Genomic DNA, 26,733 nt, shown 5'->3' with positions numbered 1-26,733 from the left:
CATACAGTCACAATGACAGGCAGGGGAGAACTTGGGGGCACTAGGGAAAAGCATGGCTCTTTGAAGGTCCCAAGGTGACAGCCACCTCTGTACTTGTGGGGTCCTGAGGGGCAGTTCACATACACAGTGTGGTGGAAGTTTACCCGTTTCTCCTTGGGAACATAGTGTTTCTGAAGAGTGTCCAGCCTGGGCTTGCAGGAGCAGTACACGAGCGGATGTTTCAACATGTGCTGCAAGGCCTGTGTATTCTTCTGGATTCCTAGGGCAAGAAGACAAGGTCAAGGTCCATCCCCCTCCTCCTGGATGCCTCCCCCAATTTCTTCATTCCCCATTTCATAGCAGCCCTGGGTAAAAAGATGAGGGGCTCCAAGAAGAAAACACTGTTCCCATATCCTGCCCTGATCTGTTGTGGTGCCAGAAGTTCCATCATTTGTTCAGTGAATACTTGTTTCCTATGTGCACAGATCCTGGTGGAAAAATAGCATAGGAGTGGTGAAAGGGAGTGACGCCAAGTAACCCATTAGCCTCAGGGGGTTACACTGCAGAGAATGACACCCAACAGAGTACAGCTGAGCACCACTGCAGATACTGTTAATACGGCAGAGTCTGAAATAAGGGGCCGGAGAAGGCACTGCCTCCCTTCCCTTGTCTCAAACCACACAGGGAGGATTTTGGATGTTCGCTTTGGAGATTAACTGGGCTGGGGAGGACCTTGGGAATCTGACCAGTCTGGGTGTTTGTTCGTCACACCCTTCCTGGAAAGACTTTGCCAACCAAAGCAGTTGGGTCCAGACTGGCTGGAATCTCTGAACAGCTGTGGTTCCCCTAAAGCCAATGAAGGTCCAGGCCAGGGGTCCTGACAAGTAGGGCTCCAAACCAGAACACCCTCAGGGGCTCTTTGACAGACATTCAGACAGAAGATGACAACCTGGCCCGGAAAAGAGGCTTGGCACCCACCTTGGCTTTGCCCTGACTTGCTCTGGGCCATGGAGAGAGCCCCTTGCCCAGAGCCATTCTTCTCACGTACCTTTCGGCTCATTGAAGGCTGGATCAGGCTTGGCTGTCAGCAGCTCCACAGAGCCATGGTACTTCCTGGAGAAGGAGCCAGATGGGAGCTTCTTCTGAGTCCTCTTCACCTCTCTGGGTGCTGCGGGTGGTGGTCTTTGGTCTTTCTCCTTTATCTCTGTATCATCCCTCTGGAAGGTGGAGGAAGATAGCCCACTGACCTGTGCCCCAGAAGAAAAAGAAAATGCATTCCCTTAACACTTCTGAGCTCTGTGTGGGTCCCCATGCTGGGTCCTGTTATGGGCAAGAACCCAGACTGGGGTGAGAGGAAGCAGACATGAAAATAGAAATTACCATACATTGTGATAAATGCTGTCACAGGAGAGCACAGGGTTCAGGGTGAGCCCACAGGAAGCCCTAACCAGCCTGGGGGGCCAGGAAGCTCACTAGAGGGTTGTTGCCTTAGCCTGAGCGAAGTCTGGAAGAACCAGAGAGCCATCCCCAGGTAGGCGGCAAGCGATGAGAAAGGAGGACTGTGGCAGGCAGGGAAGAGCATGGGCAAAGATGCAAAGTTAAGACACAGCAAAGTGCATTTGCGGGGAGTAAAATATTGGTGTGGTTGGAGGGTACCGTAAAGAGATAGATAGGCAGCTGGAGCAACAAGCAAGGCCCAGCTCAGTAAGGACCTTTAAATGCCAAGCTGAGGGTGTTTGTTTTGTTTTTGTTTGTATTTTCTTTATCCTCACTGTAATGGCAAGCCATGGAAGAGTTTGAAAAGGGGTGAGTGAACATTGTCTGAATTCACTTTTTTAGCCTTACTGTGATGGTGTTATAAGAAGCATCTTTATGAAACCAGTAGGAATGTAATTATACCCTTAGTTAAAACTTATGGCTGACTAAAGAAGAAATAGAAAATCTGGGTAGACCTATATAACAAGTAAAGAGATCGAATTAGTAATTTAAAAACTTCCCACAAAGAAAAGCCAAGGATCAGATGTCTTCAGTAGTGAATTCTACCAAACATTTAAAGAATTAACACCAACCCTTCATAAACTCTTCCAAAAAAAAAAAAAAAATAGAGAAAGAGGGAACACTCATTCTCTGAAGTCAGTATTACCCTGAAACCTAAACTAGGGAAAAGACATCACAAGAAAGGACAACTACAGACCAATATCCCTATGAATATAAACACAGAAATACCCACCAAATACTAGCAAACTGAACCGGCAACATATAAAAAGTATTATATGCGATGTCAAAGTGGGATTTATCCCAGGTATGCAGGGTTGATTTAACATCTAGAAATCAATTATTGTAATATACCATATCAATAGGTAAAGGACAAAAACCACATGATCGCAACAGACACAGAAAAAGCACTTGGCAAAATCTAACACCCCTTCATGACAGAAAATACTCAACAAACTAGGAATAGAAAGAAATTTCCTTGACCTGATAAAGGGCATTTATGAAAAACCCACAGTTAATCATAATTAATGATGAAAGACTGAACGTTTGCCTGCTAAGATCAGGAGGAAAAAGACAACATTGTATTGGAGGTTATAGCCTGGGCAATTGGGGGATTGTTTTTTTCAACCATGGTGACTCATAATTGACTGTACTGCTGAGGCCACTAGGAAGCTCGAACTGCATTTGGGCAATAGACCTCTATTATGAGAGTGGCAGTGCACGATGTGCACATCTGAGTGACAGAATTGGCCTTGCACTTATTATTTCCTTTCCTGTGCATATCTTCCTTTTATCCAACTATCTCAATTATTTTTTAATACTTGTTTGTTTATACTGTTTTGTTCCAAGAAGGTTCTGATTTAGTTCATAAAGATACTTTTATATTGTACGAATTTGTATGTCACTCTAAGTCATGTGTGGAACAAGTAAGAGATGAATGGATAGAGTTAGATAATTTATGGGTGGATGCACACCTTGGAAAGATCTGGCAGATTGGAGGGGCAAGACTGGAGGCAGGAAGATCAGGGAGGATAATAATGTTACAATAATAAAGTTCAAGGGGGCCCTACCAACTCCTCCAGCCTAAACTTCCCTTTTCCTACATGTCACCTCTCTACTGTATTTACACTGAATCATTCATCGTTCTGTATGTACCATTTTAATTTCCTTCCTCTGTACCCTGCTTCACGCTGTTCACTCTGCCCAGAATGTCCCTGCTGCCCAGCTCTTTACCTCGTTAACTCCTGCTCAGCCTGCAAAGCTCAGCTCATTTGAACTGCTTCCTGGTCTAGGACAAAGGCATCCCTCCTTCCTCTAGGCTCCCAGCCCCTGAGTTTTCCTCAGTCTCAGCACTGACTGCATGCATGGTTCCTGTCCATCTCCCTTATTAGACTGAGGACATCTTGAGGGCAGGACGCATGTCTCATCCATCTGTGCTCCCAGGGTTCAGACGCAGCATCAGAGGTGAGGTGACCTTATGCAGAGAGGCAGAGGCAGCAGCAAACCCTTCCAAGAAGCTGGTCTGACCGACGCCCCAGCCAAATCCCAGATGTTGTCTGTGCCACAGGACCACGACCTGTCCCCATGGGTGTCCCTACCAGTAGCCTTGGATCAGTGGAACTCCCAGAAGGGGCTTGCAGGCTCTGCCAAGGGTGCTTTCTGGTTTCCAGAACTGCCTTGTGCTCAGTTCCAGCTGCCTACAGCAGTCCAGCCGTCTAAGGGTTGGACAGGAACACGTGGGAGCTGGGAACAAGTGGGCAGGGGCAGGTGGGTCCAGGCACCTGGGTCAAGAAGATGGACTCTGTGCTCTGGGTGTCCTCATCTGACGGGTGGCCTGGGCTGAGGCGGCCAGCAGCGTCGCTCCGGCGGGGTGTGTCCTCACCACGCACAGTGGAGTCAGAGCAGATGGGAGGCAGGGGCACGAAGGCCTGCTGGGAGAGGGGAAGGCCCTCAGGGCCCTCGATGGGCATCTCTCGCTCCACAGCAATGGTCTTGGTGGCGGGCAGCTCTTTAGTCAACTCTGCCTCTGTTTCCAGCATCTCCTTTGAGGAAGACTTGATTGTGGTCATGGGTGGGTGATGGAGAATCAGAGGCTGCTTTGGCACCTTTGGGACTTGGGTTTTCACCTGTCATGGAAGAAGAGCTGAGTTGGTTTGCTTCCTAATCAGAATCTCTCCTCCTGGATATCACCAGCCTAAGGCTAACTGGTATAGTGGTCAAAAGCACTGGGTGAGGTCTCACGGGGAGGGAGGGGGCAAAATCACACTTACTGGGCATCTACGATGTACCCCGTACATGACATGTCATTTTATTTACACCTCAAATTACCCAGTGAATAAGTGTCCTCATTTTATAAATAAGGAAACTGGGGCTCAGAGAGGTAAAATGACTTGTCCAAGGTCACAGAGTTGTTCAGTGGCAGAGGCTCCAAGCCTCATTCTGGATGCCTGACCATATCACTCTGGCCTGCAGCAGCCTCATTCCTCTGATCAAGGTGTCCCACAGTGCTCTTGACTCCCCTCGGGGACTCCTAGGAGGGCCTGGGGGAGGTGGTCCCACGTTCTCTGGAAGGCAGCAGCACCAGGCCCCTTTCAGGGTGCTAGTCCCTGCACCTTATATAAAGACCCCTATAGAAGGCAAATCTCAGGGTTTAGACCCAAGGCAGTAACTTCTTTCCCACTGAACTGCTCAGCTTCCTTAGTTAGCAAAAGCCTGTCATTCTACCCGCCTCCTCCTCCTCTGCCTCATCTGCCAGGAGAGAGCCATGGGCCCAGTTTCCCTCATCTGGGCTTAGTTCTGCTTCCCCTCCCTAGTTATACAGTGAATTGTTTTTATTCTTTGTCAAAGGTATTTGGTCCACTTATATCTGTACTTTGACAGGCCATGCAGTGCAGTGGAAAGATCTCAAGCACAGTCTATCATTTGAGCTTACAAAATGGGAGAATAGTCCCTGCCTGCCTATCTTGCAGAGTTCTCCCAAATGAGATGGCGTGCACAAATGTACCTAACAAACTAGGGAGTGTGACAGATGACTTTTATATAATAGGATTTACAAAATAGGATTTTATAAAATAGGATTCTTTTTAAGAAAATATTTCCTTTTTGGAATATGTAAAATCTCAGTGTTTAGACTTGAAGCCTGAGGGACCCAGAGTCTTTTTTCAGAACTCATGCCTCAGTGTCCAAAACACCAAGTGCCGTCATTTGCCGGCTGGTGGAGAAGAGGCCACATTAATTCCTCCCTCTCACAGGTCTGTGCTGGAGGAGTGCTGGGGATGCTCTTTCTCTATCCCACCACCACTTTCCTGAGGGAAGACTGGATAATCTGATTGGTCAGAGGTTGAGAGCCACTGGACCCTGTGTCCCAGATGGGCTGGACTGCTGAGCATCAAGGGCAGGCCGTTTTATCTTCCATTTGTGTTCTCACACATAGAGGCCTCATAGTTTTTTGGTTACACATTGGGTGGGTCCAGGCCTGCTCTGGCAGGTTCTCCATTTTCCCCCCCGTCTTGTCCATGCCTAGTATGAGGGAGGGCCAGCAACCTTGGTCTATGTAACTGAGTGAGTAAAAGGCTGTACATCCAGCCCATCTCTGGGAGCACACAGGGAACTTGTAGGCATCTCCAACCTGCCTGCAGGCCACACAACACTCTCCAGTCTAGCCTGCATTGGAGGTTAGATGGTGTTTGCCTAGATTCACAAAGCATTGATGTGCTTCTCATTTGGCCACTGATACTTGGTGTTTATCCGCTACTAGTTGGAACTGTAGCGGTGCCCCTGGGCCCCAACACTACCTTTTAACAAATCAGTTATTTCACCTCTCTGAGCCTGTTTCCTTGTCCGTGGTGAGGGTTACAGGGTAGCATGTGTGCAAGTTCTCAGTATGGGTGTTCTGTACGTGGGAGAGAGGATTACGTACTTAGCATCCGGCCCACTGATTGTGCCCTTCCCCAGCTGGCTGATGGGAAGGGAAGTAGCAGGATCCTTAGAGGAGGCAACAGACAAGGGGAAAGATGATGGAAACCCTCTGAATTTCTATTTCTGGTTTTACATGCTGCTCTGGTCCTCTGAGGGCTCAAGACAAGAGCTTGGCTGTACAGAAACAGACTGGGTTGGGCGGGTTGGGCAGGGAATAACTGTAATTAACTTTCGGGATCAGCAATGCCCAGTCCAGCTTTTGGCTGGCTATAGGAAGACTATAAAGTTCAGGAGGGAGCAGCATTTCACAGAAATTTCTGAAATCCTTAGGATGAAAGAGGGATTTGACTTACTTTACGGCATCCCACAAGGCAAATCTAAGACCACTAGCTGGGGGAGGTACTGAGGGAGCAGACTGCTCTCAACGGGAGAAACGCTTCCTAAGATTCAGGCAGGAGATATGTATTCTAGGCCTGGTGCAGCCATTCACGATTACTACAGGTGACTATATGACCTGCATTCGTAGGGGTTTGGGGAGTTTATAAAGTGTTTTTATATCATTGCTTCATCCAGTCCTCTCAGCAGCTCTGAGAGGTTTTAGAGTTGAGAAGCTGAAGCTCAGAGAGTGGAAATCTTGCCCAAGTTCAGGCAGCTAGAAAAATGGTGGAGCCAGACTCACACCTGGGTCTTCTGACTGATTTCTCTCCACTTTTCCACAGCGTCTCTTCTGGACCTCAGTTTCTCTGTAAAATTAGGGGGTCAGACTCAATGCCCTCCCAGGCTCCTCCCTACTCTGACTTTTGGGTCTCTGACTGGCTGGCTTGTCTCTCCTGGGTATATCTGTATGTAAGAGAGCGAGGGAAGGAGAAGACAAAACTGCGGATACAAACCTAACGGAGGGATCCCAGGTATTGTGGGAGGGAGCAGCTCTGCTGCCAGGTTGGTCTGCAGGCACTGAAATAGGCTCCACTCCCCCTGGGCTTGGGGGGTCCTGCCTTTGAAGCCTTACCTTCCGAGAGTCCTTCCGAGGCATCAAAATGTGATGCTTAGCCTTTACCATCTTCCTTCGAATTAAGTGGATTCCCAGCCGCTCCTGGAGGAAGCTTTTTAGCAGTGGAGGGACCCCTGGAGCCATGGTGGGAAAATAAGATTACCATTAGCTAACATTTACTGGGGGCTTCTGTGTGCCAGGCACTGTTCATGTACATGTATAAACTTACTTAATTCTCACACCAGCTCTAGGAGGTAGGTACCTATATTATGCCCATTTGACAGGTGAGGAAACTGAGGCACAGAGAGGTTAAGGAATTTGCCCAAGGCAATAAAGACAGTGTAGAGTAGAGATTATAATAGAATACCCTATTGTCACTCCAGGGCCCAGGATTCTAAAATGCCTCCAGCTGCTGCATCTTGCACAGCGGATTCCAGTACTGACAGAGCATCTACTGCATTCAGTGTGCTCTGGGTGGGGAGGGCTCAGCAGTTCGGCCTCCCACTCCTCCCCAACTGGGAAGTGGGGAGTGAGTTCACAACAGACCTGTTCCACAAAGCAAAGTGTCGTTATAGAGCCCATGCAGGATCTAGATAATTCTGTACTCCATTCCCAGCACTGCCTCTCTGTTGCTGTGTGACCTTGGGTAGATTGTGACCCTCTCTGATCCTCAGTTTCATCTACTGTGCACGGAGACAAAAATGCCCGCTTCACAGGTTTGCTGTCAGGATGAGTTAGTGCAGAGCATGTGCTCAGAGGTCTCTGTTGTTTTCTACAGCCCCCAATGCACTAAGAACCTTGTCCACCCACGACGCAGAGCAGGGCTCGGCACTGAGGTAGGGATGAGGATGCCCACATTGCTTCTTGGAGACTGGGTTCAGGGGGCAGGTTTGTGGGTACCGTACCTCGTGTATGGGCCACTAGAGGGTTGTTATGAAAGATGAGCTCGCAGAGAGATGGGAAGAGAGCTACCGGCAGAATGGCATCTTCCTTTGCAATCTGTAAGGAATGCGGGAGAGCATCAGATCGACACCGCCCTCACCTCTGCCCAAGTGCTTCAAGGCCCCACAATGCAGGGCTGCATGCTTGCTAGGTCTGGGGCGAGGGTGGGGCTGGAGGAGTGAGGCTGCTAGGGACAGGACTTACTGCTGGGCAGTACTGCTGGGCAGTGTCTTATCCTGCAGCTTCACCTGTTCACACTCAGAATGCCTCTGCCCCTCCTGTTCAAAATTCCACCATCACTGTTTCACATTTGAAAGGTAAGAATTTTTTTCCCTTCTCCACACGGAATAGGTAGCTTATACCAAATATTAAGGATGCTGGTGACAAAATAATAAGAACAAATACATTTAGCACTTGTCTCCCAAGGAGGCTGGAAATTTGGCAAGGCGTGGACTTTGACTTCAGGATACGTTTTGTCTGACACCTCAGTGCAACCTCTGCACACCCGGTCAGTCTGTCAACAGCACTGATGGTCTCTTTCACTAAAGCCTGTTCTGGGGAGGGATAGGGGACAGGAGGTCAGGGGGACACGTGCACCTAAGGGATAAGCAAAGCCAGTGGGGTAAGGGAGACCTCGTGGCTGTCTGGGGCCCCGACGCCACACTACCCCTATGAGGCCAGCCTCTGAAGGGCAAAAAAAATACACAATCCTTGTTGAGAAGAGTGGCTGGAACATCTGGGGACAACCTTGGGCAGGGTGTCTGTTAGCAATGAAATAGTATCAGAGGGGCCAGGAGCTGGGCAGTGGCCTTTCGGATGCCTAGACACACTGAAAGGTGTTGAGTCAGATTTGGGACCCACAGATAGCACTAAGGGCTGGGAGTGGGATGGTATTTCAATCTGACTTCCTCTGGAGCCACACTGGGTAGCAGTAGGTGCCCACGGGGCAATTATCTATTCATTTTCTTTCATTTTGGTTCCTTCAGTCAAATATTTACTGAATGACTACATGTACCAAGCACTGGGTTGGGACTGAGCAAAAGAGATACAATTCCTATCCCCGAGGAACAGTACCTAGTGGGAAACAAGCACAGAAGAAACAGTAGTAACACAAAGGAGCATGAATTTACAACAGTGGTTACTGCCACAAAAGACAGGTGCATGAAGGACTAGGGCGATTTGACCTATAGTCACAGGTAAGAGAAGGCGTCCCTGAGATCTGAAGGACGGGCAGGAGGTAATCAGTGACTGCAGCGGGGGATGTAGTATGTGCCAAAGAAATCTCTGGATTAACCGAAGCCATTCCCTCTACTTTCTGGGCACACAGCTAGACTGTTTCTTCCTGCCTCCTAGGCAGCTAGATGTGGGCATATGACTCAGTTCTAGCCAGTGCACCTGGGTGGAAGTGATTAATGCCGTTTCCAGGTACAGCCCATTCAAAACCTCCTGTAGGATCCTCTCTGTCTCTCACCACCCTCCCCTCACTCAACCGTCTATCCATCAGTTGCATAGGATCCAATAAAGTACTCTTAAGGTCCCATGGGATGACAGAACCATAGCCAGAAGGGACCTGGTTCTCTGAAGGATCATGTGGAAGGCCACCTACCAACCAGGAATATCCACAATAGATTTTGTAAAAGCAAGAAATAAACTTTTGTGTTCAGTCACTGACATTTTTAAGTTTGTCACAGCAGTTAGTATTAAACTTACTCTAATGCAGAGAGGAAATGTTCCGTACAAAGGGAAGAATGTGTGAAATGTCTCACAGCAAAGAGGAGGAATGCCTGTTGGAAGGATTTAAAGAAGGCTAGTGTGACTAAAAGCAGAGGGAAAGGGTGGCTGGTGCAGAATGAGGCTGGGGATGCAAGTATGGGCCAGATTAGAACCCATGAGATGAAGTTTTAGAAATATGAGGACCTAGGCTAGTGCTTCAGGAGGGGGATCCACATGGTAGAGTAGGAGGATGTGGAGCTCAGCTGACCCCACAAACACATCAAAACCACATCTACATGCAGAACAGTTCTCATGGAAAACTAACTGGAAACTGGCAGAAGAACTCCTAAACCACCAAGGCTGCAAGAAAGATTCCCACGTAATCAGGACAGAAGGAAAGCACTTGGTCAGGACCTGTGCCCCGGGGAGGGGACTAAGAGGAAAAGGGAGATCGCATGGGTGGGGAGTGAGCGGGCCGAGCCACAGACAGGGTGTCCCCGGAGGGGACAAGGGGTCCTGCAGGGAGGAGACAAGCCCCTTTGCTGTCTGGAGAAGTGCTGGGACAGACAGAAAGGCTGAAGAAGCCTAGACTCCACTTGGGAGGAGCTCACGGGTGCAGGCTCACCCCCAGACAGGGTGGACAGAGGTCTGCCTAGCAGCTGCCGCCGCACCACACCCCACAGTGTGAGTCGAGAGAACCCCCCAGTGCCGCTCTTCCATGCCACAGCCTGGCACGGGATCTAGGGCAGTCAGGTCTTGGGAAAAGACTCCATCTAGGGATGCAGAGGTGGCTCGGGGGCCTGGGGTGTGGTCTAGGTGGGCGGTGGCAGCCACTGTCGCACTTACTCAAATAGCACTACAGAAGCAGCCCAACTTCCCACAGCTGTGCAGAACTTCAATTCCTGAACCAAAACACCGTGATCCCCAGTCCCAGCCTAGGGAAGGCTCCAGCCCTGCCCACTCTATGCCACAACCTTGCACTGGATCTGGGCCAACCATAACGGGGAAAAGATGTGACCTTGGGCTGCAGCTGAGTGGAGCTGCAGACGCCTACAAAGGAGAAGCACCGGACCTCTATAAGGGCACAAGCCCCGCTTACTTCAGCACTCCCCTCCTTCAGGGCAAGGCCCCAGTGTGGGGAGAAGGGAAACACACACACCTGAAGGGAACGGAGCTCAAGCTGGACCCTCAGGGCTTCTGCTCCAGCAACTAGGCAGCAGGCCCCACCCCCGACTGAGCAGAGAGGAAGCCCTGCCTCACACTGCTGGAGGCTCCAGCTAATCCAACACCAGCCACACCCTCATTTTAGTGGCCAGCACACCCTGAGGAAAGACGTGGCTGCCATCCACATCAGATCCAGCCGTCACCCCAAAGATACTGGGTACACCCAGTCTACATATGGATGCTCCCACATAAAAACATCCATTCAAGACTGGGGATTGGTCAAGATGGTAGAGTAGAAAGACCCTAAGCTCACCCCCTCTCACAGGCACACCAAAATCACAACTATTTACGGAACAACCATTGATGAGAAGGACCAGAAGCTAACAGAAAAGGTCTTCTATGCCTAAGGATATAAAGAAGGAACCACAATGAGATGGGTAGGAGGGGTGGAGTTGCAATATAGTCAAGTCCCATACCCTTGGGTGGGCAACCAACGAACAGGAGAAGAATGACAATCGCAGAGGTTCTCCCAAAGAAGTGAGAGGTCCAAGCCCTACACTGAGCTCCCCAGACCAGGGGGTTCTGCACTGGGAAGATTAGCCTCCAGAGCATCTGGCTTTGAGGGCCAGCAGGGCTTACTTTAGAGAGTCCCAGAGGGTGGGGGGAGATAGAGACTCCAGTCGTAAAACACACGAATATCTCACACTCCGGGACCCAGGGCAGAAGCAGTAATTTGGTACGAGCCTGGATTAGACCCATCTGCTGATCTTGGAGTCTCCTGGAGAAGCAGGATGCAACTGGAGCTCACCCTGCCACGTGGACACTGGTGCTGGCAAGCGCCATTTTAGAATCCTCCCTCTAGTTTACTAGTCCCAGGATGCCGTGATGCCCTGGTTCAACAGTCTGTAGACATCAGTACTGGGAGACCTCAGGCCAGGCAACTAACTGGGAAAGGACACAGCCCTACCCACAAGCAGACAGGCTGCCTTAAGAACCCCTGAGCCCACAGCCACACCTGGACATGGCCCTGCCCACCAGAGGGCCCAGGACCTGGCCCCATACACCAGGGTGCAGGCACTAGACCTGAGGCCCTGGGAACCAGCTCCACCCACCAGTGGACAGGCCCCAGCCCCATAATCCCTTGGACCCAGCCCCACCCTCCAAGGATCCTGCTCTAGCCTCGGCCCATTTTTACCCACCAGTGGGCAGAGAGCAGCCATAAGAAAACTGCAGCCCCCCAGTCTGCAGACATGGCCTGCCCAATAGCAAGTCAGACCCTGCCCTGGGACCTGCTGGACCGTGGCCCTGCCCACCAGAGAACCTGGTCTAGCATCAGACCCAGCTTCGCCCACCAGCAGGCAGACACCAGCCACAAGAAAACCACAGCCTTGTAGCCTGCGGAACCAGCACACCCACTAGTAGGCCATATCCTGCCCTGGGAATGGCTGGGCCCTAGCCCGCCCACTAGCAGGCCGACATGCACTTCAGGATACCCCAGACCCCACAGCCAACTGTGTTAGGAATCGGCCCACCCACCAGCAATCTGACACCACCTCTAGGACCTCTGCGCCCTGCAACCAGACCCCAGGAAACATCTCTGCCCACCGGTAGTCCAGCACTAGCCCCAGAACCTTCCTTCACCCACCAGTGGACACACAATAGACTGAGGTCTCCTGGATCCTGATTCTGCCCACCAGTAAGCTGGACCCAGGGTGCCCCAGGGTTCCGCAGTCAGCCACCTCATGACTGGGTCCTACGAACCAGCGACAGGTAGCCTCCACACAAGGCAGGGTCTGGCAACCAACAGGACCAGGGGCCAATCAAGTCTAGCAGACCACCCACATGCTCAGACTGTGCACACAGTCAGCCTGTCACAAAAGATCCACACAGCATACATAGCTCTGGTGATGAGAGGGTAGTGTACTGCTGGGACACACAGGACATCTACAAAAGGATACTTCTCCAAAGTCGGGAAACAGAACCAACCTGCCAAATCCATAAAAATAAAAACAGCAACTTACGCAAAATGAGGTGAAATAGGAACATGTTCCAGATGAAGGAACAAGCTAAAACCTCAGAAGAAAAACTAAGTGGAGATAGGCAATCTACCTGAGAAAGAGTTCAGGGTAATGATCATAAGGATGATCAAAGAACTTGGACAAAGAATGGATGCACAGAGAGAGAAGTTAGAAGTTTTTAAACAAAGAATTAGAAAATATGAAGAATAAACAAAGATGAAGAATGCAATAACTGAAATGAAAACACTATGAGGAATCAATAGTAGACTGTATAAAACAGAGGAAGAGATCAGTGAGCTGGAAGACAGAGTAGTGGAAATCACTGCCACTGAACAGAAAAAAAGACAAAGAAATGAAATGAGGACAGTTAGAGACCTCTGGGACCACATCAAGTGCACAAATATTTGCACTATAGGGGTCTCAGAAAGAGAAGAGAGAAAGGGGCTGAGAACATAACTGAAGACATAATAGCTGAAAACTTGCCTCACTGGGAAAGGAAACAGACATCCAAGTGCAGGAAGCACAGAGAGTCCCATACAGGATTAACTCAAAAGAGGAGTACATCAAGACACATTGTAACTAAAATGACAACAATTAAAGATAAAGAGAGAATACAAGAAGCATCAAGGAAACTCCCATAAAGCTATCAGCTGATTTTTCATCAGAAACTCTGCAGGCCAGAGTTCAGAGTAAAGATTGTAAACATGATCAAAGAACTTGGGAGGACAATGGATGCACAGAGGGAGAAGTTAGAATTTTTTTAAAAAGAGAGAAAATATAAAGGACAATCAAACAGAAGTGAAGAATACAATAACTGAAATGAAAAATACACTAGAAGGAATCAATAGTGGTACAGAAGAACAGATGACTAAAATTTGAAATTGAGATCAGCAACTTAATACAATCACACACACATACATACATACACATACATCTACATATATATATAGAGAGAGGGAGAGAGACTGCTATACAAAAATTTCATGGTAACCACAAACCAAAACGTATAATAGATATACACACAAAAAAGAAAAAGGAATTCAAACATAAAACTAAAGATGGTCATCAAATCACAGGAGAGCAAAAGAAGAAAGGGAAAAAAAGACCTATGAAAACAAAAACAAAACAATTAACAGAATGGCAGTAAGAACATACATATCGATAATTACATTAAATGTAAATGGGCTAAATGCTCCAACCAAAAGACAACGAGTGGCTAAATGGTTAAAAAAACAAGACCTGTATATATGCTGCCTATAAGAGACTTATATTAGATCTAGAGACACATGCAAACTGAAAGTGAGGGGATGGAAAAAGGTATTCCATGCACATGGAAATCGAAAGCTGGAGTAGCAATACTCATATAGACAAAATAGACTTTAAAATAAAGACTGTTACAAGAGACAAAGAAGGACACTACATAATGATCAAGGGATCAATCCAAGAATATATAACAATTGTAAATATATATGCATGCAACATAGGAGCACACCAATGTATAAGGTAAATGCTAATAGCCATAAAAGGAGAAATCAATAGTAACACAATAATAGTGGGGGACTTTTAACACCCCACTTACATCAATGGACAGATCATCCAGATAGAAAATCAATAAGGAAACACAAGCCTTAAATAACACATTAGATCACATTGACTTAATTGATATTTATGGAACATTCCATCTGAAAGCAGCAGAATACACATTCTTCTCAAGTGCACATGGAACATTCTCCAAGACAGATCACATGCTGGGCCACAAAGCAAGCCATGGTAAATTTAAGAAAACTGAAATCTTATCAAGCATCTTTTCCGACCACAACGCTGAGATTAGAAATCAACTACAAGAAAAAAAAACTGTAAAGAACACAAACACTTGGAGGATAAATAGTATGCTACTAAACAACCAATGGATCACTGAAGAAATCAAAGATGAAATTTAAAAAATACCTAGAGACAAATGAAAATGAAAACACGACAATCCAAAACCTATGGGACTCAGCAAAAGAAGTTATAAAAGGAAAGTTTATGGCAATACAATGTTACCTCAGGAAATAAGAAAAAAATCTCAAAACAACCCAAACTTACACCTAAAGCAACTAGAGAAAGAAGAACAAACAAAACCCAAAGTTAGTAGAAGGAAAGAAATCATAAAGATCAGAGCAGAAATAAATGAAATAGAAATGAAGAAAACAATAGAAAAGATCAATGAAACTAAAAGTTGGTTCTTTGAAAAGAAAAACAAAATTAATAAACCTGTAGCCAGACTCATCAAGGAAAGAAGGGAGAGGGCTCAGATTAATAAAATCAGAAATGAAAAAGAAGTTACAACTGACTCCACAGAAATACAAAGGATCATAAGAGACTACTACAGTCAACTACATGACAATAAAATGGACAACCTAGAAGAAATGGACAAATTCCTAGAAAGGTACAATCTTCCAAGAGTGAACCAGTAAGAAATAGAAAATATGAACAGACCAATTACCAGTACTGAAATTAAAACTGTGATTTTTAAAAGTCCAACAAACAAAAGTCCAGGACCAGATCGCTTCACAGGCAAATTCTATCAAACATTTAGGAAGAGTTAACACCAATCCTTATGAAACTATTCCAAAAAATTGCAGAGGAAGGAACACTCCCAAACTCATTCTGTGAGTCCACCATCACCCTGATACCAAAACCACACAAAGATATGACAAAAAAAGAAAATTACAGGCCAATATCACTGATGAACAGAGATGCAAAAATCCTCGACAAAATACTAGCAATCCAAATCCAACAATACATTAAAAGGGTCATACACCATGATCAAGTGGGATTTATCCCAGGGATGCAAGGATTCTTCAATATACGCAAATCAATCAGTGTGATACACCACATCAACAGATTGAAGAATAAAAACCATATGACCATCTCAATAGATGCAGAAAAAGCTTTTGACAAAGTTCAACACCCATTTATGATAAAAACTCTCCAGAAAGTGGGCATAGTGGGAATGTACCTCAACATAATAAAGGTCATATATGACAAACCCACAGCTAACATCATACTTGAAGGTGAAAAGCTGAAAGCATTTCTTCTAAGATCAGGAAGAAGACAAGGATGTCCACTCTAGCCACTTTTATTCAACATACTTTTGGAAGTCCTAGCTATGACAGAGATGAAAAAGAAATAAAGGGAATCCAAATTGGTAAGGAAGAAGTAAAACTGTCACCATTTGCAGTTGATGCAATAGTACATATAGAAAATCCTAAAGACACCACCAGAAAACTACTAGCACCCATCACTGAATTCAGTAAAGTTGCAGGATATAAAATCAATATACAGAAATCTGTTCCATTCCAACACATTAACAATGAACTATCATAAAGAGAAATTAAGGAAACAATCCCATTTACCATCACATCAAAAAGAATAAAATATCTAGGAATAAACCTACCTAAGGAGGCAAAAGAACTGTATTCAGAAAAGTATAAGACACTGATGAAAGAAAAAGAAGACGACAAACAGATGGAAAGATAGACCGTGTTCCTGGATTGGAAGAATCAATATTGTTAAAATGACCATACTACCAAAGGCAATCTACAGATTCAATGCAATCCCTATCAAGATATCAATGGACACAGGGGGAAAGGGAAGCTGGGATGAAGTGAGGGAGTAGCATTGACATATATACACTACCAAATGTAAAATGGATGGCTAGTGGGAAGCTGGCACAGGGAGATCAGCTTGATGCTTTCTGATGACCTAGAGGGGTGGGATAGGGAGGGTGGGAGGGAGACTCAAGAGGGAGGGGATATGGGGATATATGTATACATATAGCTGATTCACTGTGTTGTACAGCAGAAACTAACACAACATTGTAAAGCAATTATATTCCAATAAGGATATTAAAATTCAAAAAAATATATGAATGGCATTTTTCAAAGAACCAGAACAAACTATATTAAAATTTGTATTGGAACACAAAAGAACCCAAATAGCCAAAACAATCTTGATAAAGAATAACAGATCTGGAGGAATCATGCTCCCTGACTTCAGACTATATTACAAAGCTACAGTAATCAAAACATTATGGTACTGGCATAAAAAGAGACATCAATGCAACGGTAGAGAGAGCCCAGAAAAAAAACATGCACTTATGATCAATTAATCTATGACAAAGGAGGCAAGAATATACAATGGAGAAATGATAATCTCTTCAAATAAGTGGTACTGGGAAAACTGGACAGCTAAATGTAAAAGAATGAAGTTAAAACATTCTCGAACACCATATACAAAAATAAAGTCAAAATGGATTAAAGACCTAAATGTAAGACTGGATACTATAATACTTTTAGAGGAAAACAAAGGCAGAACAGTCTTTGACATAAATCATAGCAATATTTTTTTGGATCTGTTTCCTAAACCAAAGGAAATAAATGCAAAAATAAACAAATGGAACCTAATTAAACCTAAAAGTTTTTGCATAGCAATAGAAGCTACTGAAAAAAGGAAAAGACAACCTCCTGAGTAGGAGAAAATGATATGACCAATAAGGGATTAATATCCAATATATATATAAATAGCTCATACAACCCAACATCAAAAAAACCAAACAACCTGATTAAAAAATAGGCAGAAGAACTGAAGACATTTTTCTAAAGAGCAAATGCAGATGGCCAACAGGCCCATGAAAAGATGCTGAACACTGCTAATCATTAGGGAAATGCAAATCAAAACCACAATGAGATATCACCTCACACCTCTCAGAATGGCTATCATCAAAAAGAACACAAGTATAACAATTGTTGGAGAGGATGTAGAGAAAAGACAACCCCTCATGCACTGTTGGTGGGAATGTAAACTGTACAGCCACTGTGGAAAACAGTATGGAGGTTTGTCAAGAAACTTAAAATAGAACTACCATTGACCAAGCAATTCTACTCCTGGGTAAAAATCTGAAAAAAACAAAAGCACTAATTTGAAAAGGTACATGCATCCCAGTGTTCATAGCAGCATTGTTTACAACTGGCCAGATATAGAAGCAACCTAAGTGACCATCAACAGATGAATGGATAAAGAAGACGTGGTACACACACACACACACACACACACACACACACACACACACACACACTGGACTAATACTCAGCCATAAAAAAGAATGAAATCTTGCCATTTGCAGCAACACAGATGGACTTGGAGAGTATTATTTTAAGTGAAATAAGTCAGAGAAAGACAAATGCTGTATGATATCACTTAGTTGTGGAATCTAAAAAATATAGGAAACTAATGAATATAATAAGAAAGAAGCAGACTTACAGATATAGAAAACAAATTAGTGGTGACCAATGGGGAAAGGGAAGGGGAAAGGGGCAATATAGGTGTAGAGAAGAAAGATGTACAAACTATTAGGTATAAAATAAGTTACAAGGATGTATTGTACAACACAGGGAATACAGACATTACTTTATAGTAATTATAAATGGAGTACAACCTTTAAAAATGATGAATCACTGTATTGTACACCTGTAACTTATATAATATTGTACAGCAACTATATTTCAATTAAAAAAATTTTTTTAATCGCATCCAAAAAATACCTAGGAATAAACTTATCCAAGGAAGTGAAAGCCTGTATTTGGAAAACTGTAAAACATCAATGAAGGAAATTAAAGATGATTCAATGAAATGGAAAGATATCCCATGCTGGAGGATAGGAAGGTTTTAATATTGTTAAAATGGCCATACTACCCAAAGCAATCTACAGATTTAATGCAATCGCTATCAAAATACCCATTACTTTTTTCAGAGAACTAGAAGAAATAATACTAAAATGTATATGGAATCACAAAAGACCCAGAATTGTCAAAGCAGTCCAGAGGAAAAAGAACAAAGCTGGAGGTATAACCCTCCCAGACTTCAGACTATAGTATAAAGCTATAGTAATCAAAAATGGCATGGTGTTGACACAAAAACAGACACATACATCAAAGGAACAGAATAAAAAGCTGAGAAATAAAGCCACACACCTACGGTCAATTAATCTACGACAAAGGAGGCAAGAATATAAATGGAAAAAAGACAGTCTCCTCAGTAAGTGGTGCTTGGAAAACTGGACAGCTACATGTAAGAAAAAATATATATATTAGAACATTCTCTTGGGAACTCCCTGGCAGTCCAGTGTTTAGGACTCCATGCTTTCACTGCCGAGAGCACAGGTTCAATCCGTGGTCAGGGAACTAAGATCCTGCAAGCTGCGCAGTGCAGCCAAAAAAAGAACATTCTCTTACACCATATACAAAAATAAACTCAAAATGGTTTAATCACCTAAATGTAAGACCTGAAATCATAAAAGTCCTAGAAGAGAACATAGAACACTCTTTGACATAAATTATAGCAATATTTTCTTGCATCACTTTCCTAAGGCAAAAGAAATAAGAGCAAAAATAAACAGATGGGACCTAATTAAACTTAAAAGCTTCTGCATAGCAAAGGAAACCACTGACAAAACAAAAAGGCAATCTGTGGAATGGGGGAAAATATTTGCAAATGATGCAACTAACAAGGGGTTAATATCTAAAGCATACAAACAGCTCATACAACTCATTATCAAAAAAACCCAAATAATCCAATTGAAAACTGGGCAGAAGATTTGAATAGACTTTTTCCAAAGACATACAGCTGGCCAACAGTCACATGAAATATGCTCAACATCGCTAATAGAGTAATGCAAATCAACACCACAATGAGATATCACCTTACATCTGTCAGAATGGCTATCATCAAAAAGTCTACCATGGGACTTCCCCGGTGGCACAGTGGTTAAGAATCTGCCTGCCAATGCAGGGGACATAGGTTCGAGCCTGGTCTGGGAAGACCCCACATGCTGCGGAGCAACTAAGCCCATGCACCACAACTACTAAGCCTGCGCTCTAGAGCCAGTGAGCCAGAACTACTGAAGCCCGCATGCCTAGAGCCCATGCTCTGCATCAAGAGAAGCCACCACTATGAGAAGCCCGTGCACCACAATGAACAGTAGCGCCTGCTCACTGCAACTAGAGAAAGCCTGCAGGCAGCAACGAAGACCCAACACAGCAATCAATCAATCAATCAATCAATCAATAAATTACAAATATTAAAAAAAAGTCTACCAATAACAAACGTTGGAGAAGATGTGGAGAAAAGGGAACCCTTGTATACTATTGGTGGGAATGTAAACTGGCGGTATTACTCAACTATAAAGAAAATGAAATAATGCCATTTGCAGCAACATGGATAGACGTAGAAAATATTACGTTTAGTGAAATAAGTTAGACAGAGAAAGACAAATGCTGTATGATATCACTTCTATTGAAATCTAAAAAATAATATAAATGAATGTATATACAAAACAGAAACAGACTCACAGATACAGAAAACAAACTTGTGGTACCAAAGGAGAGAGTGAAGCAGGGAAGGACAAATTAGGGGTATGGGATTAAGAAATATAAACTATTATATATAAAATAGATAAGCAACAAGGATATACTGTATAGCACAGGGAATTATACTCAGTCTTGTAATAACCTATAATGGAATATAATCTGCAAAAATATTGAATCACTATGCTATACACCTGAAACTAACACAATATTGTAAATCAACTATAATTCCATAAAAAAAAGAAATATGGAGACTTAAATTTGACAAGACTTGGACTAGATATGGGTGGGGAGGAAGGATGTACAGGAGAGAGAAGTATCAAAGACGACAACCAGGTTTTGGCTCAAGCACCTGAACGGAGTCAATAGCTCAAGTAACTCAGCTATTGACTACGATATGGAATCATGGAAGAACATCCATTTTTGAATTGATAAGATCATTAATTCACTTTGGATATGTGTTTTTGGAGGTGCCTTTTAGACCTCCAAGTAGAAATTCAAGTAGACAGTAGATACACTGGTCTCGTGTATAAAGGAGTTATAAGTTTGTGAGGCATTGGTCATGGGCAATGGGTATGTGAAGCCAGCCTCGGGAGAAAACACAGAGTAAGAGGAGAAAAGGGACTCAAAGTAGGCCTTGAAGGACTTTGACATTTGATCATCTAGACCAGAGGTCAGCAAACCTTTTCTGTCAAAGGCCAGATAATAAATGTTTTAGGCTTTGCAGGCCATACGGTCTCTGTTGCAACTACTCAACTTTGCTGTTGTAGCATAAAAGCAGCCATAGACAATTCATAAGTAAGTGCGGTGACTCTTCCAACAAAACTTTATTTATGGACTCTGAAATTTGAATTTCACATAATTTTCATGGGTCATGAAGTATTATTCTTCTTTTGATTTTTTCAACCATTTAAAAATGTAAGAATCACTCTTAGCCAAAGAATATACAAAAACCAGGGTCAGCAGATATAGCCTGTTGGCCAAAATCTGGGTCCCTATCTGTTTAATAAGGTTTCATTAGAACATTGCCATGCTCATTCACTTATGTATTGCCTTTTGTGCTACAAGGGCAGAGTTGACTAGTTGTGACAGAGTAATATATTTACTATCTGTCTCTTTTACAGAATAAGTTTTGCTGACTTCTTATCTAGACTGTAGAAAAAGAGGGAAGGAAGATGAATCTACGAAGAAACCTAATATGTGTTGATAAATGTCTATATAATGATGGTTAAAGAGGGTGCAGAGTCGCTTTTGTGCAAATCAAGTAGTCAAGAAGCAGTCACCACAAAATGGGGGATGGAGAATTTAATTTTGTCAGGATGCAAAATTACATCCATCCAAATCAGGTAGCTAAAAAGTTGAAGAAAGTTACAATTAAAACTGGTGGAGGGACTTCCCTCATGGCGAAGTGGTTAAGAATCTGCCTGTCAGTGCAGGGGACACAGGTTCGAGCCCTGGTCTGAGAAGATCCCACATGCTGCGGAGCAACTAAGCCTGTGCGCCACAACTACTGAGCCTGTGCTCTAGAGCCCGTGAGCCACAACTACTGAGCCCGTGTGCCACAACTACTGAAACCCACACGCCTAGAGCCCATGCTCCACAAGAAGCCACTGCAATGAGAAGCCCGCGCACTGCAACGAAGAGTAGCCCCCACTCACCGCAACTACCGCACGCAGCAAGGAAGACCCAACGCAGCCAAAAATATAAATAAATAAATTTATATATATATAAAAAAACTGGTGGAAAGTTGAAAGATACCCAGGGCACATGTGTCATATTTTCTGTGAAATTAAGTCCCAGCTGAAAGATACAGGCTTAGGATTCTGGCTGATTATTGTAAGCAGAATTTGACCATCAGGTTAGCCTGTTCCTTATAAGGTGAGTTTAATGCCCCTGGAAATAAATACAGATTCCAATGACACCTTGCAATTTCTGCCCAATTTTTCATTGGGTTAGGGTGAATATAACTTAATAGTCAAACTTATGAAGTAAGTAGATATTAGTTAAAGGTGGAGTGAAAGTGATTATTTTACTTTTGGCCCCCAAAATTACTAGATTTCTAAGTGAATATTCTAGATGTATGTAAGTTCTGTTTGAAGGCATAGCTGGTTTAAAAATTTTTAACTTTAATAAATTGAATATTAATTTCAACACAGGTTGCCTGAGTACTCCTTGACATGATCAGAACATCAGTCACTCATCTCACAAACATACTGAGCACCTAACATGTATCAGGTGCTATTTGAAAAGATGGTGAAATAGTTGTAAGCAAAACAAAGTCACAGCTCTCAAAAGAACCTACATTCTGGCAGTAGACAACAGATCACAGACAAAAAGATATATGTAAGGGGGTAACTCTCATAAAGAAAAATGTTTAAAAACTCAAGTGAAATGTAGAAAAAAGGAAAGACTGCTGCTCACCTCCTAACAACAATACAAAAACTGAATAACCTACACCTACACAACTTTTCTTGAGTCCAACAGAGAGCTAAGGTCTCAGGGCAATCAAGTGGCCTGAAATATAAGGAAAGTTGGGCACCTCCAAGGAGGGATGGGACACGGACCCTGGCTCACCTGTGGCAGAACGTGGGAGGAAAAGATGATGAGTGGCATTTAAGTATTTAAGAAGAAGTCAGCTAAAATTTTTAATGAATTGCTAAAGGCCAAGTGTGGGCTACAGTAGGAGAATAGAACGCCTGAGAGCTGCAGACACAAGGGGAATTCATGCCCACTTGTAGGCAAAAGACTGGACACAGTGAGGGAGACTGGAGAAAGCCTTCCTTGGGGTATAGGCCTGGAGGAGGAGAGCAGCTGCCGTTGTAGGAAAGGCAGGAAGCCCTGCCAACCCTGCTCCCTAGTGAACAAAAGCCTTAAGTTGCTGAGGAAGGTCAGCAAACCCTGTTGGGCCCAGGGCCCTGCATCTGGGGAGGGAAAAAATTAAAACCTGCTACTCCTGGGGTAGGGGAGGGATTCAACCTGGCCCATTACATTAGAAGTCGCCTACTGCTGGGACAGGGGTAGGACCACTGAGAAGAGTCCATCCTTGAGACACAGGAACCCAGGGCCTACTTAAGACAAGGGGTGGGCCCTCCCACTGGCACGCTACCACCAGACTAGCAAGCACTAAGTAACAAGCAAAAGCAGTCACTGCTGGGGGAGGAACAAGTGTGTGGAGATAAACCCCCTGAGGTGTAGGAACACAGAAAAGGCTGCAAGATGAGCATAGAGCAGGAATGCTGAGAAAATGCTCCAGCATCCCAGCAAGAACCAACTATATGCTGTCTCAGTGAGACACACTTTAAATACAAAGCTATAAATAGGTTGAGAGTAAAAGGAAAGAACGATACACCACGCAGACAGTAAGCGTAAGAGAGCTGTGCACCTATACTAAAATCAGACAAAACAGACATTAAAACAAGGAGCATTATTAGAGGCAAAGGAAGACAAGTCACAATAACAAAAGGATAAACACATCAAATAGATATAAAAATTCTAAATGAATAGGTACCCGAGGGTAGAGCTTCAAAATACACGCAGCAAAAACTGACAGAACTAAAGGGAGAAATAAACAAATGCACAATCATGGCTGGAGATTTTAGCATACTGCTCTCAATAATTAATAGAACACATAAAACAATAGTACATAAAAGATCTGAGTGACACCACCAACCACCTGAACTTAGTTGATATTTATAGAACACTATCCCCCAAAACTGCAGAATATACATTTTTTTTCTAAGTGCACACAGAGCGTTCACCAAGCTAGGATATAGGGTGGACCATAAAATAAGTTTAAATAAATTTCAGAAGAATGAAATCTTACAGATTATGTTATCTGACCACAATAGAATTAAATTAGAACTCAACAAATGTTAAGTTATCTAGAAGATCCCCATATATTTGGAAATAGAACAACTCACTTTTAAACAACCCAAGGGTCAAAGAAGAAATCATAAAAAAATTAAAATATTTTAATTGAATGAAAATCAAGACACAATTTACAGGATGCAGCTCCAACAGTGCTTAAAGAAGATATTTATAGCTGTACATGCTTATATTAAAAAGAAGAAAGGTCTAAATCAGTGATCTAATATTATACTATTTATGAAACTAGAAAAAGAAGAGCCAATTAAGCTCATTGTGAGTAAGTAGGACAGAAATAAAGTTATGAGCAGAAATCAATGAAATGGAAAACAGACTATAGAGAAATCCAAAGAAACCAGCACTTAGCTTAGTGGGTTTTTTTTAAGTCAATAAAAGGGATAACTTCTAACTATTTTGGATCAATAAAAGACACAAATTACCAGTTTCAAGAATGAAACGAGGACCCATAATACATCTATGATCCACTGATTTTCAACAAGGGTGAGCAGACCACTCAATGCGGAAGGAACAGTCTTTTCAATAAATGGCGTTGAAGGACTTCCCTGGTGGTGCAGTGGTTAAGAATCTGCCTGCCAATGTAAGGGACACGGGTTCGAGCCCTGGTCCGGGAAGATCCCACGTGCTGTGGAGCAACTAAGCCCGTGCGCCACAACTACTGAGCCTGAGCTCTAGAGCCCGCCAGCCACAACTACTGAAGCCCGCGTGCCTAGAGCCCATGCTCCACAACAAGAAAAGCCACTGCAATGAGAAGCCCGCGCGCCACAACAAAGAGTAGCCCCCGCTTGCTGCCACTAGAGAAAGCCCGCGCACAGCAATGAAGATCCAATGCAGCCAAATATAAATAAATAAATTTATTTTAATAAATAAATAAATGGTGTTGAGAAAACTGCATATCCACATACAAAAGAATGAAGCCAGACCCCTATCTCGCACCATATATGAAGATTAACTCAAAATGGATCAAAGACCTAAATGTTACAGCTAAAATTATAACTCTCAGAAGAAAACACCCGGGAAGTTTGGCTGTATTAACCACTTGCCTCAGAAGGAATGTAAGCAGAGTACCTTAAAAGTTGCCTGCATTTCACACCTGAGTAGGGCTCAATTAGTGGGGTTTACTGGAAGTTTTATAGGACATGGCTTTTGGAAAAATATGTTAACATAAAACATGTTAAGGGGGGGCTTCCCTGGAGGCACAGTGGTTAAGAATCCGCCAGCCAACGCAGGGGACATGGGTTTGAGCCCTGGTCCGGGAAGATTCCACATGCCATGGAGCAGCTAAGCCCACGAGCCACAACTACTGAGCCCATGCACCACAACTACTGAAGCCCATGCACCTAGAGCCCAGGCTCCTCAACAAGAAAAGCCACCGCAATGAGAAGCCCACGCACCGCAACGAAGAGTAGCCCCCGCTTGCCGCAACTTAAAAGAAAGCCCGTGTGCAGCAACGACGACCCAACACAGCCATAAATAAATAAATAAATTAATTAATTAAAAAACAAAAACAAAAACATGTTAAGGAAAACACATGTTAAATCTGTCCCATGGACTTTACATCTGCTGTTCCCATAGGCTAGAACATTTCTCACTTCACTCTACCCTCAGTCTTCACCTCAATAAACTCACTGATTCCCATCTCAGCTTAAACACCACTCTGCAGAGAACCTTCCCTGATCCCAAATATTAGGTGAGACCCCCTGCCCTGTCACGTACTTCATAGCACTGTGAATGTCTTCATAACACTAAGCAGTCTTATATTGTGATTATTTGTCCAGTATCAGTCTTCAGATTCAGAGGCTGAATCTTTCTTTGCACAGCTGTGTCCCCAGTGCCTGGCACAGAGCCTGGCACGTTAAGTGTTAAATCAATATCTGTGACTGAATGAATGGACTCCTGCCTTGGCCTGCATGCCCTCTGCTTCCCCCAACCCTGAGAATTCCTGAGCCTGCATACTGTTGATGAAGGGAATGGGAGGGCTGGCTTTCAGGCCAGAGCAGCTCACACCCCACCCTCCCGTCTGTGCCCCTGAGGAAAGAGGTAGAGAAGCAGAGAGTCACCTTGTTGTAGGCCAGGCTAAGGTACCTCAGCTCTGGGAAGGGCAGGGCCAGCGTCTGGTTCCTCGCCTTCAGTGACTTCACGGGAAGAATCTCGAATATGGGAGGAAGTGCACATACCTTGGTTGTCTTAGAAGGAAAAGAAAGTCAAAGTCAAAGTGCCCTGGTGATAAGAAGTGGGCCAACAGACCCTTCCTAGGGAGTGTAGTGGAAAGAATGACCATTCTAGAGACTGGGTCAAAAGAGACATCCAGGGTCATAAGGGGGGATGTCATCAAGGGCCCAGAGTTCTGGCTCCAAGTTTCCTATGTCACATGGTCAGCTAGTTCTCTGGTACCCAAAGTTCCAGTTTCAAGTTCTCTGAAGCCAAAGTACAATACAGCAGTGTACCACTGCTGAGGCTCTTGGCTCTCACCTCCCACTTTCTGCCCTATAGCGGCTTATCCTGAACTTGCCCCTCTATACAGTTGGGTTAAAATTTCTCCAGAAGGTGAAAGGGCAGAGCTTGCATTGTTAAGGGGACTTTTCCTAGTGAGGAGACAGAGCAGGAGTGACCTGAGCCTTGAACACCTGCTCTGATGGGCCAGTCCACATCCTACAGTGGAGGCTCTTCGTGCCGAGATAAAACTACATCTAAGTCCTGGACGGTTTCAGGCAGGCTGTGGGGC

The 26,733-nt window shown here is 44.3% G+C and overlaps 1 protein-coding gene across 6 annotated transcripts in view; it reads right to left on the bottom strand.

Annotated features, from left to right (window-relative positions):
- XRRA1 (X-ray radiation resistance associated 1) overlaps positions 1-26,733 on the bottom strand; it is an 89,739-nt gene that overhangs the window by 1,167 nt on the left and 61,839 nt on the right. For 4 of the 6 annotated variants that reach the window (XM_060104929.1, XM_060104926.1, XM_060104927.1 and 1 more), the window contains 6 exons: positions 26,069-26,194; positions 7,789-7,882; positions 6,902-7,017; positions 3,756-4,100; positions 1,028-1,226; positions 144-259 (listed from right to left, as the gene is read on the bottom strand). In XM_060104929.1, the coding sequence (XP_059960912.1) occupies positions 144-259; positions 1,028-1,226; positions 3,756-4,100; positions 6,902-7,017; positions 7,789-7,882; positions 26,069-26,194 (996 nt within the window). The remainder of the gene's footprint in view (positions 1-143; positions 260-1,027; positions 1,227-3,755; positions 4,101-6,901; positions 7,018-7,788; positions 7,883-26,068; positions 26,195-26,733) is intronic. The other 2 variants (XM_060104928.1, XM_060104931.1) reach the window with 2 other exon arrangements.

The sequence above is a fragment of the Mesoplodon densirostris genome, chromosome 7 (genome assembly GCF_025265405.1).
Source record: "Mesoplodon densirostris isolate mMesDen1 chromosome 7, mMesDen1 primary haplotype, whole genome shotgun sequence".
In the NCBI taxonomy this organism is placed as follows: domain Eukaryota; kingdom Metazoa; phylum Chordata; class Mammalia; order Artiodactyla; family Ziphiidae; genus Mesoplodon; species Mesoplodon densirostris.
Note: the sequence above shows the minus strand (reverse complement) of the source record. Positions and strands in the feature narration are given on the sequence as shown.